The sequence below is a fragment of the Mobula hypostoma genome, chromosome 4 (genome assembly GCF_963921235.1).
Source record: "Mobula hypostoma chromosome 4, sMobHyp1.1, whole genome shotgun sequence".
Lineage (NCBI taxonomy): Eukaryota > Metazoa > Chordata > Chondrichthyes > Myliobatiformes > Myliobatidae > Mobula > Mobula hypostoma.
The window spans coordinates 125,698,469-125,711,462 of NC_086100.1; the positions used below are offsets into that span (position 1 = coordinate 125,698,469).

At 40.8% G+C, this 12,994-nt stretch overlaps 1 protein-coding gene across 4 annotated transcripts in view; it reads left to right on the forward strand.

Annotated features, from left to right (window-relative positions):
• dclk2a (doublecortin-like kinase 2a) overlaps window positions 1–12,994 on the forward strand; it is a 378,249-nt gene that overhangs the window by 336,887 nt on the left and 28,368 nt on the right. For 3 of the 4 annotated variants that reach the window (XM_063046455.1, XM_063046456.1, XM_063046457.1), the window contains 5 exons: window positions 1,608–1,741; window positions 4,861–4,938; window positions 6,402–6,498; window positions 8,862–8,942; window positions 12,865–12,978. In XM_063046455.1, the coding sequence (XP_062902525.1) occupies window positions 1,608–1,741; window positions 4,861–4,938; window positions 6,402–6,498; window positions 8,862–8,942; window positions 12,865–12,978 (504 nt within the window). The remainder of the gene's footprint in view (window positions 1–1,607; window positions 1,742–4,860; window positions 4,939–6,401; window positions 6,499–8,861; window positions 8,943–12,864; window positions 12,979–12,994) is intronic. The other variant, XM_063046458.1, reaches the window with a different exon arrangement.

The following is a 12,994-nucleotide window of genomic DNA, read 5'->3' on the forward strand; positions in this document are numbered from 1 at the left end:
GTAGTGGGGAAAACAGTTTTGTGGTGGGGACTTCAGACACTGGGTTAAATTTTACAGTGAATAAATGGAAGGCCTGCACCATTCTGAATATTTCAGTAACATCAGAATCAGGTTTAATATCGTCTGCATATATCGTGAAATTTGTTAACTTTATGGCAGCAGTACAATGAAATGCATGATAAATTAGTATAGAGAATAAAAAACATGAGTTACATCAAGTATATACTGTATGTTTATTAAGTACTTAAGTTAAAATAAACAGTGCAGTAAAAATTGCAATAAAAAAGTAGTGAAGCAGTGCTCAAGGGTTCAATGTACATTTAGAAATCAGATGGCAGAGGAGAAGAGGCTGTTCCTGAATCACTGAGTGTCTTCTGTGTCTCCTTCCCAGTGGTAACAGTGTGAAGAGGGTACGCCTGGGCCTGGGTGGTGGGGATCCGCAGTGATGGACACTGCCTTACGAAGGCACTGCTTCCTGAAGATGTCTTGTATACTATGGAGGCCCATGATAGAGCTGACTAATCTTACAAGTTTCTGCAACTTCTTTCAATCCTGTGCAGTAACGACCCCCCCCCCAAGCCATATCAGACAGCGATGCAGCCAGTCAGAATGCTCTCCATGGTACACCTGTAGAAGTTTTTGAGTGTTTTAGTTGACAAACCAAGTTTCCTCAAACTCCTAATGAAATACAGCCACAGTCTTACCTTCTTTATAGTTGCATTAATACGTTGCGTGCAAATTAGGTCCTCAGAGATATTGACGCCCAGGAACTTAAAATTGCTCACTTTTCTCCACTTCTGATCCCTCTATGAGGATTGGTGTGAGTTCCCTTGTCTTACCCTTTCTGAAGTCCACAATCAGCTCTTTGGTCTTGCTGACGTTGAGTACAAGGTTGTTGCAGTGACACCACTCAACTAACTGGTATATCTCGCTCCTGTACACTCTTTTGTCACCATCTGAAATTCTGCCAGCAATGGCAGAATTTATCATCAGCAAATTTATAGATGGCATTTGGGTTATGCCTAGCCACACAGACATGGGCATAGAGAGTAAAGTACACATCCCTGTGGTGTGCCAGTGTTGATTGTCAACGAGGTGGAAATATTATTTCCAATCCACACAGATTGTGGTCTTCCAATTAGGAGGTTGAGGATCCATTTGCAGAGGGAGGTACAGAGCTCTAGGGTCTGTAATATTTCTATCAGGATTAAAGGAATGGTAATGTTGAATGCTCAGCTATAGTCAATAAGCAGCATCTTGACATAGGTATTTGCATTGTCCAGATGATCCAAGGCTGCATGGAGAGCCATTGAGATTGTATCTGCTATTGTGACAATCGGCTATGTATATTTTCTGCCACTGAAAGTATCTTTTATTTCTGGATAATCAGTTTGGTAATTCACTCTGGCATGATATAAGTCACAAATGAATTGGAGTGTATTCTAGAAATCCAGCAAGAGGACAGATTTATTGTTCCTGAAAGGCATTTTATTCTTTGGATCATCAATCTGTACCTTATATCTTGAATCAATTTTTGTATCCAATCAAGTAATTTCCAATTCACCTAATCAGATACCTTACTAGTCATTACTTTTTGCTCTGTACAGGTGTGTGAATATGCAGACGGAACCAAGTCCTTGAAATTGGGTGACTTTGGTCTAGCAACTGTGGTAGATGGACCCCTGTACACAGTTTGTGGTACACCAACATACGTTGCTCCAGAGATCATTGCAGAGAGTGGGTAAGTAGTGATCAGAAAGTTAAAGTTGGGATGTCTTGTTTTGCTGCTAAAGGTAGGTAGCTGCAAATTGGCCTACAGCTTTCAGTGATTCATTGAGTATTCAGGCAAAAGGTTCTTAACTGATTAGCTCATTTGTGCTGATTCCCAAAATGCACGTGGCATTAATATTTCAGCATGTTACAGCCACTTAGAACTTTATTCAAAGATTCAAAACAATTTATTGTCATTCTAACCGTACATCAGCTCTGCAGGGCAGAATGAGACAGCATTTCCCAGGAGCAGTGCAATCATAACATAACAAACGCAACACTAAATAATAAACATAACAATAAATAGTAAAACACAACAGCCACATGTCAGTTAAAATCGAGTTATAAGTGTCCAGTGCAAGTTAAAAGTGTCCAAAGCAGAGTCAGGTAGAGTAGCTATTTAGCAGTCTGACTGCCTGTGGGAGGAAGTTGTTTAGTAGCCTTGCGGTTTTAGTTTTGATGCTCCTGTAACGTTTGCCTGATGGCAGAAGAACAAACAGTTCATGGAGAGGGTGTGAGGGGTCTTTAATGATGTACCGTGTCTTCTGGAGGCATCAACTCTGAAAGAGGTCTTGGACAGAAGGTAGGGAGACCCCAATAACCTTCTCTGCTCCCCTAACCACCCTCTGCAAGGTTTTTTTATCGACAGCACTGCAGCTGGAGTACCAGGTTGTGATGCAAAAGGTCAGCACACTCTCAACCGCGCCTCTGTAGAATGTAGTTAAGATGTTAGTGGGGAGAGATGCTTGTTTAAGCTTCCTCAGAAAGTGCAATCTCTGCTGGGCCCTTTTCACAATCCCAGTGGTGTTCCTGGACCAGGTGAGATTGTCTGAGATCTGCACCCCAAGGAACTTGATGTTTTCCACTCTCTCCACTGTGGAGCCACTGATGCTGAGGGGTGTGTGCTCAGGCTGAGTCCATCTGAAATCGACGATCATCTCCTTGGTTTTGGTAACATTAAGCATCAAGTTGTTATCACTGCACCAGCTCTCTAGGTGTTTGACCTCCTCCCTGTACATTGTTTCATCATTTTTGCTGATGAGCCCCACCACTGTGGTATCAACAGCAAATTTAATGATCAGGTTCTCCTTGAATCTGGCTGCACAGTCATGTGTTAGCAGTGTAAACAGCAATGGGCTAAGCACACAGCCTTGTGGGGATCCAGTGCTCAGTGTGATGGAGTCAGAGATGTTCCTGCCAACACAGACTGACTGTGGTCTCTCTGTCAAGAAATCCAGAATCTAGCGACACATGGTAGTGTAAGGGCCAAGCAGCGACAGTTTCTCCACTAGTCTCTGCGGGATGATGGTATTGAACGCTGAACTGAAATCAATGTACAGGATTCTGGCATAAGTGTCTTTGTTGTCCAGGTGAGAGAGAACTGTGTGCAGTGTGGTGGATATTGCGTCCTCTGTAGAGCGATTTGGACGATAAGCAAACATTTTGGATGATATGTAAGGCCAAGATGATTTTTATTACAGATATCAGCTCACAATTCTTTGTGTTTTTATGGGTGCCAGTCACTGGTCCCTGAGTCATAATTTGTGACTCAACTCCCGTTATTTAAACTCAAGCACAAAATCTGGGTTGGGGTACTGCAGTGCCTGACCAAGCGAGGACCTCACTGTCTCAGGTCTCCAGTACAATCTTAACAGTGACAGAAGCCCCCTGTCCTAAACAATATTTAGCTCTTGACCAACTTCATTGAAACAAGTTATCTAATGACCCACCCATCGCCATACGTTTTGTACATTGACGGCTCCATCTGTCTAAGTAGACAATGGATACGCCAGTCTGGGGTGCAGACCTGTGCGATGAATATGGAGATCTTGGGCTGCCCAGACGTCAAGATCCCCTTCTTGGCCTCGCGGATGTGGTCCAAAGGAATGCAAAGCAGTACATTTGGCATCAACTTGGCTGCAGGAGCTGCCGGGTGGTGACGTGATACGTCATACAACCGCCTTAGGGGCTCCACTCCGGATTTGTGTAGGGTTTACTCCTTAGCCTTCTCTTCTCCCGAAGATACCCACAAGGCAGTGGGATCCGTAACCCTGGATAGGGTCCCGTACAGGGTACTGTCAGCCGGAGCCAGCTGAGCCCAGGACTTGTGTAAGGCAGGGTCATCACGCCCTGTAGTAGTGACATATGGAGCCACTGCCCACTACCCACATTTCATACATTACTGTGCCAATTATATCTCAAGAAGCATTTGACTGCAAAACACCGGACATCCTGAAATCTTTAAAGGATGATATAACTGTCTTTTTCCTTTAGATTTGCTTTACGTAGGTAAATGAATCTAAAAGAGGCTTGTTAGAAAAGCCTTAATCTAATAGAAGCTTATCTCGTTATGTTATTGCTTACAGTGTGACTAATAAACGCTAAGGAATCAGGTGGTAAACTACGTAAGGAGAAATAAGCATTGTGCACACGACACCCTCTGGATGTCCGTATGTTCAATAAATGAAATTATGGAGGGCTGATATTCAACCCATCAATTCTGATGTTTCTCACTAAAAGTTTAAATCTGAATACATTGTAGCAATGATCCATGAAGCTTATATTTCAAACTGTGATCTGTCTAGCCCTTTCCATGAATGGATGATCCATTAAATGGTCAGATTTCTATCTGTGTTTTGACTGCTTCTTTCTTGTGTATTTCTTTCTATATTTTCTGTACTTAGTAAATAATATTTCTATTGTGTATATTTACATTCACTAATTAAACATTTTATGTAATGATATACTGTTTTGAGGACTAGGGTTGTCAAGTCCTGTGGAAATGTTATATTTGCCAGAGATGTTTGCTGGTTTCCACCTCAAGTAGTTCTGAATCCTTTGACACGGCAAAGCAAAAATCTATTTCAATTTCATTTAATTACAGTAATTCTTTTTGAAAATGACATCTCTACAATGATAAATATTCCCTGGATCTATTTCTGTCAATGTGAAAAAGACTGTCTCTGATGATCTTTCCTTCTTACTAGACCACTGGCTACCATTACACGCTATTATATTGTTCAAATATAGATAATGAAAGAAAGAAATTTCCTGTTATTGAAGTGTTTTTTGTTCTCAATATCCTTGCAGGTATGGCTTGAAGGTTGACATATGGGCAGCAGGTGTCATAACATACATCCTCCTGTGTGGCTTCCCCCCATTCCGCAGGTAATCTGATTCATACCTCTCACAGTAAAGACCGAAATTCTTTCGAATCCTAGTCGCTGCAGTTGGTGGCATGCAAATTATTAACTGCAGGTGAAGCGTAGCTTCTGATGATGTGGAGGTCCCAATTTCTAACAGGTTCCATCAATAAAGGCAGATGGTGCAGACTAAGAAGCAAGAGGAGGTAGCGGAATCACATTGCTCTATTGCCATCAAATCCCAGCTGAGGATCACTAAGTACCCGTGCAAAAGTTAGAGCAATTAAGCTGGGGAGGCAGAGAGAATGATAGAGAGAGAAAAGAGGGGAAGGGTAGGGAGGAAAAACATAGAGGCAGAGGAGAGAGAGGGGAGGGGTGGAGAGGATAGGCTAAAGACAAATCGAAGATAAAGGGAAACATTCCTCTGTGCTGCAGCCTCACTCCCTTTTCTACAGCAGCTGTTGTGTCTGTTATTGCTGTCTGACGACCATGGTGTTTGGGCTTTAAGGGCTGACACATTTCTTTCATAGCTGTGCTGCGAAGTGTTTACAGCTGCACTAAACTGTTTGCTTTGAAATTCCTGTTTTACCATCTGATTTTAGGTAAAAACCAATATGTTGCAGCTTTCAATATTAATTTGACCAATTTCACTATCTGAGGTGATCTCATTAGGCACTATGGCCATACAAGGGGAAATGTTCAGCACTGCAAAATACAATGAAATCCACTTTCAAGGCAGCCATTTGAACCAAGAAGCCTGGACTAGAATACTTAATTCAATGCATAGTAAGTCATGATAAACAAAATTGAGAGATAAAAGCTGCAATCACGCTCGTTAAAAGTGACAGAGAGAAAAGACTAAAATAAAAATTTGTAAATATTTATTTCTTTTATAGTCCAGCAATGTTTAACCCTATGTTTATGATAGTCATTTTTTTCAGACCCAGAGGTTGGTAGTTTTGTGACTTAGCAAATTAACAGTAATTTCAATGCACATTAAATGGATAAACCACAACTTTCTTTGAGATGTTAAGTACCTCAAGGGCAAAAATTGCAGTTGCATGCCTTCATTTATTGGGATCCAGGCACAGCATAGCAAAGATTCTGGAGGTGCAGGGCAAATCAGACATCGTCTTCCAGAGTGGATGCCAGAAGTTAGTCTAATTTATTCCAGAATATCAGAGTAGCCTTACTGTTCATCTTCCTATATGAGTCAATGTGAATTGGCGTTGAGCTGTTCCATTGGCAATATTGATCATGGTCATTGGAAAATACAGACAGGCACATTTCTGTAAGTTTGGCAATTACCAACCCAGATGGCAGTCTTTATGATGTCTTTCTTTGTCTCACTCTCCTGTGTTCTTTTGGCTATTGTTTTTTTCAGGAATAGAGAAAACTGTTTCCTTGACCACTGCAGAAATTGCAAATGAACTAGACTGAGCTTGTCTCCAAGTCCATTGTCTTAACTGTATTTTTATGATTCAACAGTGAGAACAATGTGCAGGAGGACCTGTTTGACCAGATTCTTGTTGGCCGCCTGGAGTTTCCATCCCCTTACTGGGACAATATCACAGGCTCTGCTAAAGTATGTAAAAAGAAATTCATAAACAAATGAAAAGCACACAAAATGCTGGAGGGACTCGGCAAGTCAGGCAGATTCACTGAAATGAACAAACAGTTGATGTTTCGAGCCTTCTTCCAACATGAGCTTTTGGGATAAGGGGTGGAAAATTGTTAATATGAGCCACATAATACAAGACCATACCTAGAACTGGCCTTGAATTGTAGGTTATTTGTAAATAATTGCTCAGCATTTGCTTGTATTTTTTAGCATGTATGTTGCTTCCATTTCTGTGGCAAAACCACAATTCATAAGCTAGTTACAATGTTTGTAACTTATCTCAAAGCCTGCTGCAAAAATAACAAGCAACAGCATCTACTGATGGTTAAATATTTTATTGGATATCTGTTCTCTGCATGTGATATTTGTCAGAGATGAAATGATTCATACAAACGTTCAAATATGAAGCGGTATTCCCCATTCATTTTGGACAAGAATGTTGAGCAAGAATACTTCATGTAAGTTTTTTAATCACATAAGATTTATATTAATCTAAGATAGTTAACTATTCTATTCTAATTCACTTGGGGGGGGGAAGATTTGCAAGATTTTAACAGAAGAAATGTAAAAAACAGGTACAAGAGACCTGGGGTAAGGCATCCCAGAACCCTTGGCAATACTTTTCATGCTAGTAGAATGGTTGACCTTTCATCCAAACTGGATACAGTTAGAGATAAAATAATGCAACAAGACCTGAATATTATTTACATGTGGTCTAATGCACAGCAACTAACATTCACTCAATCTAACTGCAAGGAATTTACAGCCTTTGCCAAAAAGTATCCATCTACACTTCACAAATGCTGGTGGAACGCAGCAGGCCAGACAGCATCCATAGGAAGAAGCACAGTCGACCTTTCAGGCCAAGACCCTTCGTCAGGACTAACTGAAAGAAGAGATAGTAAGAGATTTGAAAGTCTCTTCTTTCAGTTAGTCCTGACGAAGGGTCTCAGCCCGAAACGTCGACTGTGCTTCTTCCTATGGATGCTGTCTGGCTTGCTGCGTTCCACCAGCGTTTTGTGTGGGTTACTTGAACTTCCAGCATCTGCAGATTTCCTTGTGTTTCCATCTACACTTGATGGTCAGTTTCCAATTCCAACAGAGTCCTGGGGTTACCATTGATTGGAGGCTCAACTAGAATAGCCATAGAAATACATTAGCAACTAGATCACATCAGAGACTGGGTAACCAGAAGTGAGAAATAAAAGGCACGTGCTATGAGTGATTGCTGCTCCATCCAATTAATTTGGATGGCACCCCATCCATCACCCTAAATGAGTATTCCCTTCATCATCATCACACCTTAGTGTGTACCAGCTGTAAAATTTTATTCTTTTAGGCTGTTCTGAAAGCATTTACCAGACCTAAAACTATTACCACCCAGGTGTCAACAGCAGCAGGCAACTAGGAATACCGCCAATTGCACAATCCCTTCCAAGAAAAACACAGTATCAGTTCAAGTAGGTGGCTAACAACTACCTCCTCAATGGCTGTTAACTAGCGATACACAAAAATAAATCCTGACCTAATCTGTGGCATCTTGTCAAATGAATGAAGGGCAGCAGGCAGACAAGTTTAACTAGCAAAACGAATGATGGCTTAAATCATGTTGTAGTTGCATACACTCACGTCCTATCAACCAATTGAAACATATTTGCATTAGATGGGTGTAGACTGAAGAATTACATTTTGCTTGCAGGACTATGAAACAAACTCACTTCTGAGACTTACTTAATCTGCTGAGAATAGTAGAGGGAAGTCTGTCTGTCTGGGATGACTCTTGTATATGGTGAACGTAGCAGAATATGGAACATGGTCTTATAATTAAACTAACAATTGAAAAGAAATTCAAATGAAGACTTCTTCCACAAAGAGCTGGAAGAACTTAGAACTCATTGACCCAAAGGTTGTAACAGAAAATAAGTGTGATATTTAAAATGAATGTTAAAAAGACATTTGCTGCATTTGTTCAGGCATTGTTGAATATGAGCAATGACTACACTGCGCCGCGCCTCTTTTCCCACACTCAAACTGAATGATCAAGTCAGAAAGTATCATGACCATTAGTTTCCTCATCATTCATAAAAGATGAAGAAAACCTTGCACTGTGCATAGCTTCCCTATTCAATCTGAGTTCTTCTGAAATGTATGCTGCTGGTTTCTGAGTTCAATAGCAATGGTTTCTGTAGCCTGTCACCTACCTATAAAATTGTACAGTTGTTGGTGCAGTTAAATGGAACCCATATAACACTAAGCTATCTCTATTGTAAATAAGAGTCTGTAACTGTAAATGCTTCTGGCTTCAGTGTTGCTATTTTGTTTTGCAGGAATTGATTAGTCGAATGCTGCAAGTGAATATTGAGTCACGCTACACAGCTGAGAAAGTTCTGACCCATCCCTGGGTGGCTGTGAGTATTGAGACAATACAACAAAATGTACAGGCTTCACCAGAGGAGAGTGTAAATGAACAGTGGCAGCGAGTGGACATTAAGTATTGCATTGCAAGTTCCCTTTTCTGCCTGGCCAAAGTATCTATTTAAAATAAGATAGTGAAATCGTCGCAAGACTCGAATACTAAAGAACAGAGCAGCCAAGGATCGATCGTAATGGTGTTCACAGTGACCACCTCCTCCGAATAGTAGCAAAGACCTGAGCAGCACACTCACTTTGGGCTATGAAATTCCCAATAAGATAAATTACTTAATTATAGCTAGGATGGAAATCCTGTATAGACTAAATGGGCTTAGATGTGTCACTCTCTAGAGATACTGTAGATATCATCTATCATTTATACAGAATTTTGAGAGACAACCATTCATTATGAACCGGGGAACAGTGTAGATCTACGAAAAGATTAGAAGCATACAAGTGTGATGACAAATTCAGTATAAATGGTGAAAACAGACACAGAAATCACCAAACTCATTTGTCATACTCTTATAAAAATGAAGTACGGTGGATTCCAGATAATTGGGATACATTGGGACCAAAACATTTTATCCCAATTTGGCCCAATTATTCAAAGTTGCATGGAAATAGTTAAAAAAGTATAAAAGTGACAAACTACCATTTAACTGAGTAACAAATTATGTATTTAAATGAAATACAGAACAAATTAGGACGCTAACAAAACTACTACAGTACTATAAAACTGTAGTTCCTAACAGTTCTCAGTGGAGGAATTCGTACTGTTGTGTTCTTTTGATTGACAGTAAAATGAACAAAATCAGTGCAGACACCTGGTGCAGATAGTAAACTGCCTTCATACAATGCTTTTGACAATTGAATCCTCCATATCTTCACTTTCATTGTAACATTCAAGATGATTGTTGATACCTTCAAATTCTTCATAATTCCTAACTTATTGAAGTAGTGAAATTGTTTCATTTTAGCTCTTGTACATCTCTGGCAACTCCAAACCTGAAAGCTTAAAATGACAGTGAACAAAACATTTCTGAATTGACTTACTACTTATTTCTCACCAACTATCAGTGACAATAATCAACACTATTTGAACACAAACACACACAACTAATGCTATTTAAAGACTGTTCGCTGTAAGTATGGTGCAGCGTTCAATGGCCACACAAGTGCACAAGAGTGACGCTAGTTAAACACTGTTCGGCAACAGTCTTCTGTTGTAATTAAAATGCAGAGCATCCCAAATAAACAAAGGGAATCCTATCTTTTCTGTGATTAGTTTTTGTTCTTGAAGCTTTGTCCCAAATAAGCAGCTCCACCAAATAACTGATGACCTCATTAACCGGAATCCACTGTATTTGATTTTTGAGGTAAGCTTGGATTTAGAGGGATGGTCGGACCTGTTAATGTAATTGATCAAGAGATAGATGGCTAAAACTATTGCTGAACAGATGTTTTTCTCAGGGGAGAAAAATACGCAGTGGGAACACTATTTTCTATATTCTTGCTTTAAACAATTCCTCATCTTATAGTTCCTTATATTATTTAAGTCCTGGCCTTGTAAATGGGAAGACTATTTCAGAACTACAATGTAGCGTGCAATGAGCAGGTATTTGTAAATCCCCTGAATGAAACAACTAAAGTGAAACTGGAGACAATCTGGGTAGAAACTCGATGATGAGTGAGCTTTTCGGTTTGGAAACCAAGCAGCTGTGAGTTAAGGATATTGAAGAAGATAGAAATATTATTTGGAATTACAGAACTAAACAATAAAGATCAAACTTGGAAAAGATGATTTCAAATCAAATCAGGTTTAATTATCATTCAACCATATTGTAGATACAGCTGAACAAGACAGCGTTCCTCCGGGCCAAGGTGCAAAACATTCAAAGTAGTGAGCAAAGGAGTATATTCACTCAAAAAAAAACATATGTATAGTCCAAGACCCTGAACGCCAATGTTCAGCAATTGATGGTACTGTCTCCCAGCAGTGTGCAGATGCTCACAATCCAGCCTGTCATTCCACGCTTGAACACGGGAGGGCAGCACCAATAGGAGAAGCCAAGCCCCAGCCAAGCGCAGTCACCACTCTGTAACACTTCTGCATCTTTTCACCTGGTCTGCAGCAGCAGGCAAGCCCAAGCCTTGAGGCCTAGTCCTTACTAAAACTGAGGCTACACAGCTCCCATGTCGTCTGTCCCTCCACCAGACAAGGGTAACAGGCCTGTGACAACTTACATTATCACTGTCCAAAAGAGTCTTGTGATCGTAGGTGAATTGTCTGAGATAATCTCCCACAGTTATACTGCACCAACTTCGATGCTTGCAGGTAGCGGGCAGCAATATGGTCTGCAGCCTAGTCAGCTTCTCTGTATTGAAATGGCTCCTCCGACAACCCAGCGTGCTCCTCCAATATCCGGACCGTTTCCTTCACCGATATCTTGGCCAGGCCTTACGACACCTCACCCGCCCCCTTCTTCAACAACGCAGCTGGCCGCTTTGACACCACAGCTGGCCCCTTCTCAAACATCACACCAGCCCCTTCAACACCTCAGCCGGCTCACTCACCAACATCAGTCCAGTTACAGCTATCAACGAGCAGCTCACTGATGGAGTAGCCCTGCTGTGCTTGAAATTCTTTGAGTAGAATTGTCTTTTGATCATATAAAACACATTTAACAAAGAAAATGCACCTTTGGTTGGCCCCCAAGTGGCTGCTGTGTTCGCATGTGCCAACATCTTGCCAGACGGGGCCTAATTCAGTGATTCTTTTTCATTAATTTCAATAATGGTGAAAATTGCAGGAGATATTTCTCAAGATAGTCTGCTAATCCTCGTTAGCACAGCAACGTAATGGTTAACACAGAGCTTTACAGTACCAGCAACTGGGGTTCAATTCCTACTGCTGTCTGTAAGGAGTTTGTACGTTCTCCCTGTGACCACATGGGTTTCCTCCAGGTGCTCTAGTTTCCTCCCACAGTGCAAAGATGTACCAGTTGGTAGGTTAATTGGTCATTGTAAATTAGGGTTGCCAACTTTCTCACTCCCAAATAAGGGACAAAAGTAGCAGTCAAATACGGGACACTTGTGTTTACCTCAAGAAAGACTACCATGACCATGAAGCCTTGCGCGGGCACCTGTGTGCGCATGCGTGTACGTGCCAATTTTTTTCTACAAATCGGTTTTGGCTTCCTGATTCTGCTTTTACTATATGTTAGTGTTATTTTAGGTTTTATGTGTTATTTGGCATGATTTGGTAGGTTGTTTTTTGGGTCTGGGAACGCTCAAAAATTATTCCCATATAAATTAATGGTAATTGCTTCTTCGCTTTACGCCATTTTGGCTTACAGTTTCATAGAACGCTCTACCTTGGCGGGGGAAATATGGGACAAGGGCGGTCCTGTATGGGACGAACCAATTTAGCCCAATATATGGGATGTCCCGGCTAATACGGGACAGTTGGCAACCCTATTGTAAATTGTCCTATGATAAGACGAGGATTAAATCAGGGCATTGCTGTGAGGCGTGGTTGAAAGGGACGGAAGGGCCTCCACCGCACCGTGTCTGAATATATAAACAATAAATGAATAAATGTTCTACAAAAATAAAAATTAACTAAGTTTATGTTGTAATTACTTTAATAATATTACTTTTATTGTGAAGATCTGTATGATAAAGACTAGTTCAGGACTGAAGTGCAGGGCTTGTTTAAGATGGCATTTATTAGAATTAGATTCACTATTCATGTGGATGTTGATGCTTTGTGTTCAGCAAACCAAGTGTTAAATTTAACCTAAATTGTGCTGACTTCTATCGGGGGCACAGAAACTTACTGCCACAGTCCGGGGGTCAGTTGTAAGAGCAGAAGCAGCTGGGAGATTTTACCTGTTAAATACTTCTTTCCTGCAGGATGATATGGCACAAGAGCAAGACATGCAGATAGCAGTAACTGGCAAATTGAAAAAGCACTTTAATCCAGCAACAAAGCAGAGCAATACTACTGCAGGCGTCAGTGTAATTATGGTGAGTTAAGCTAAAT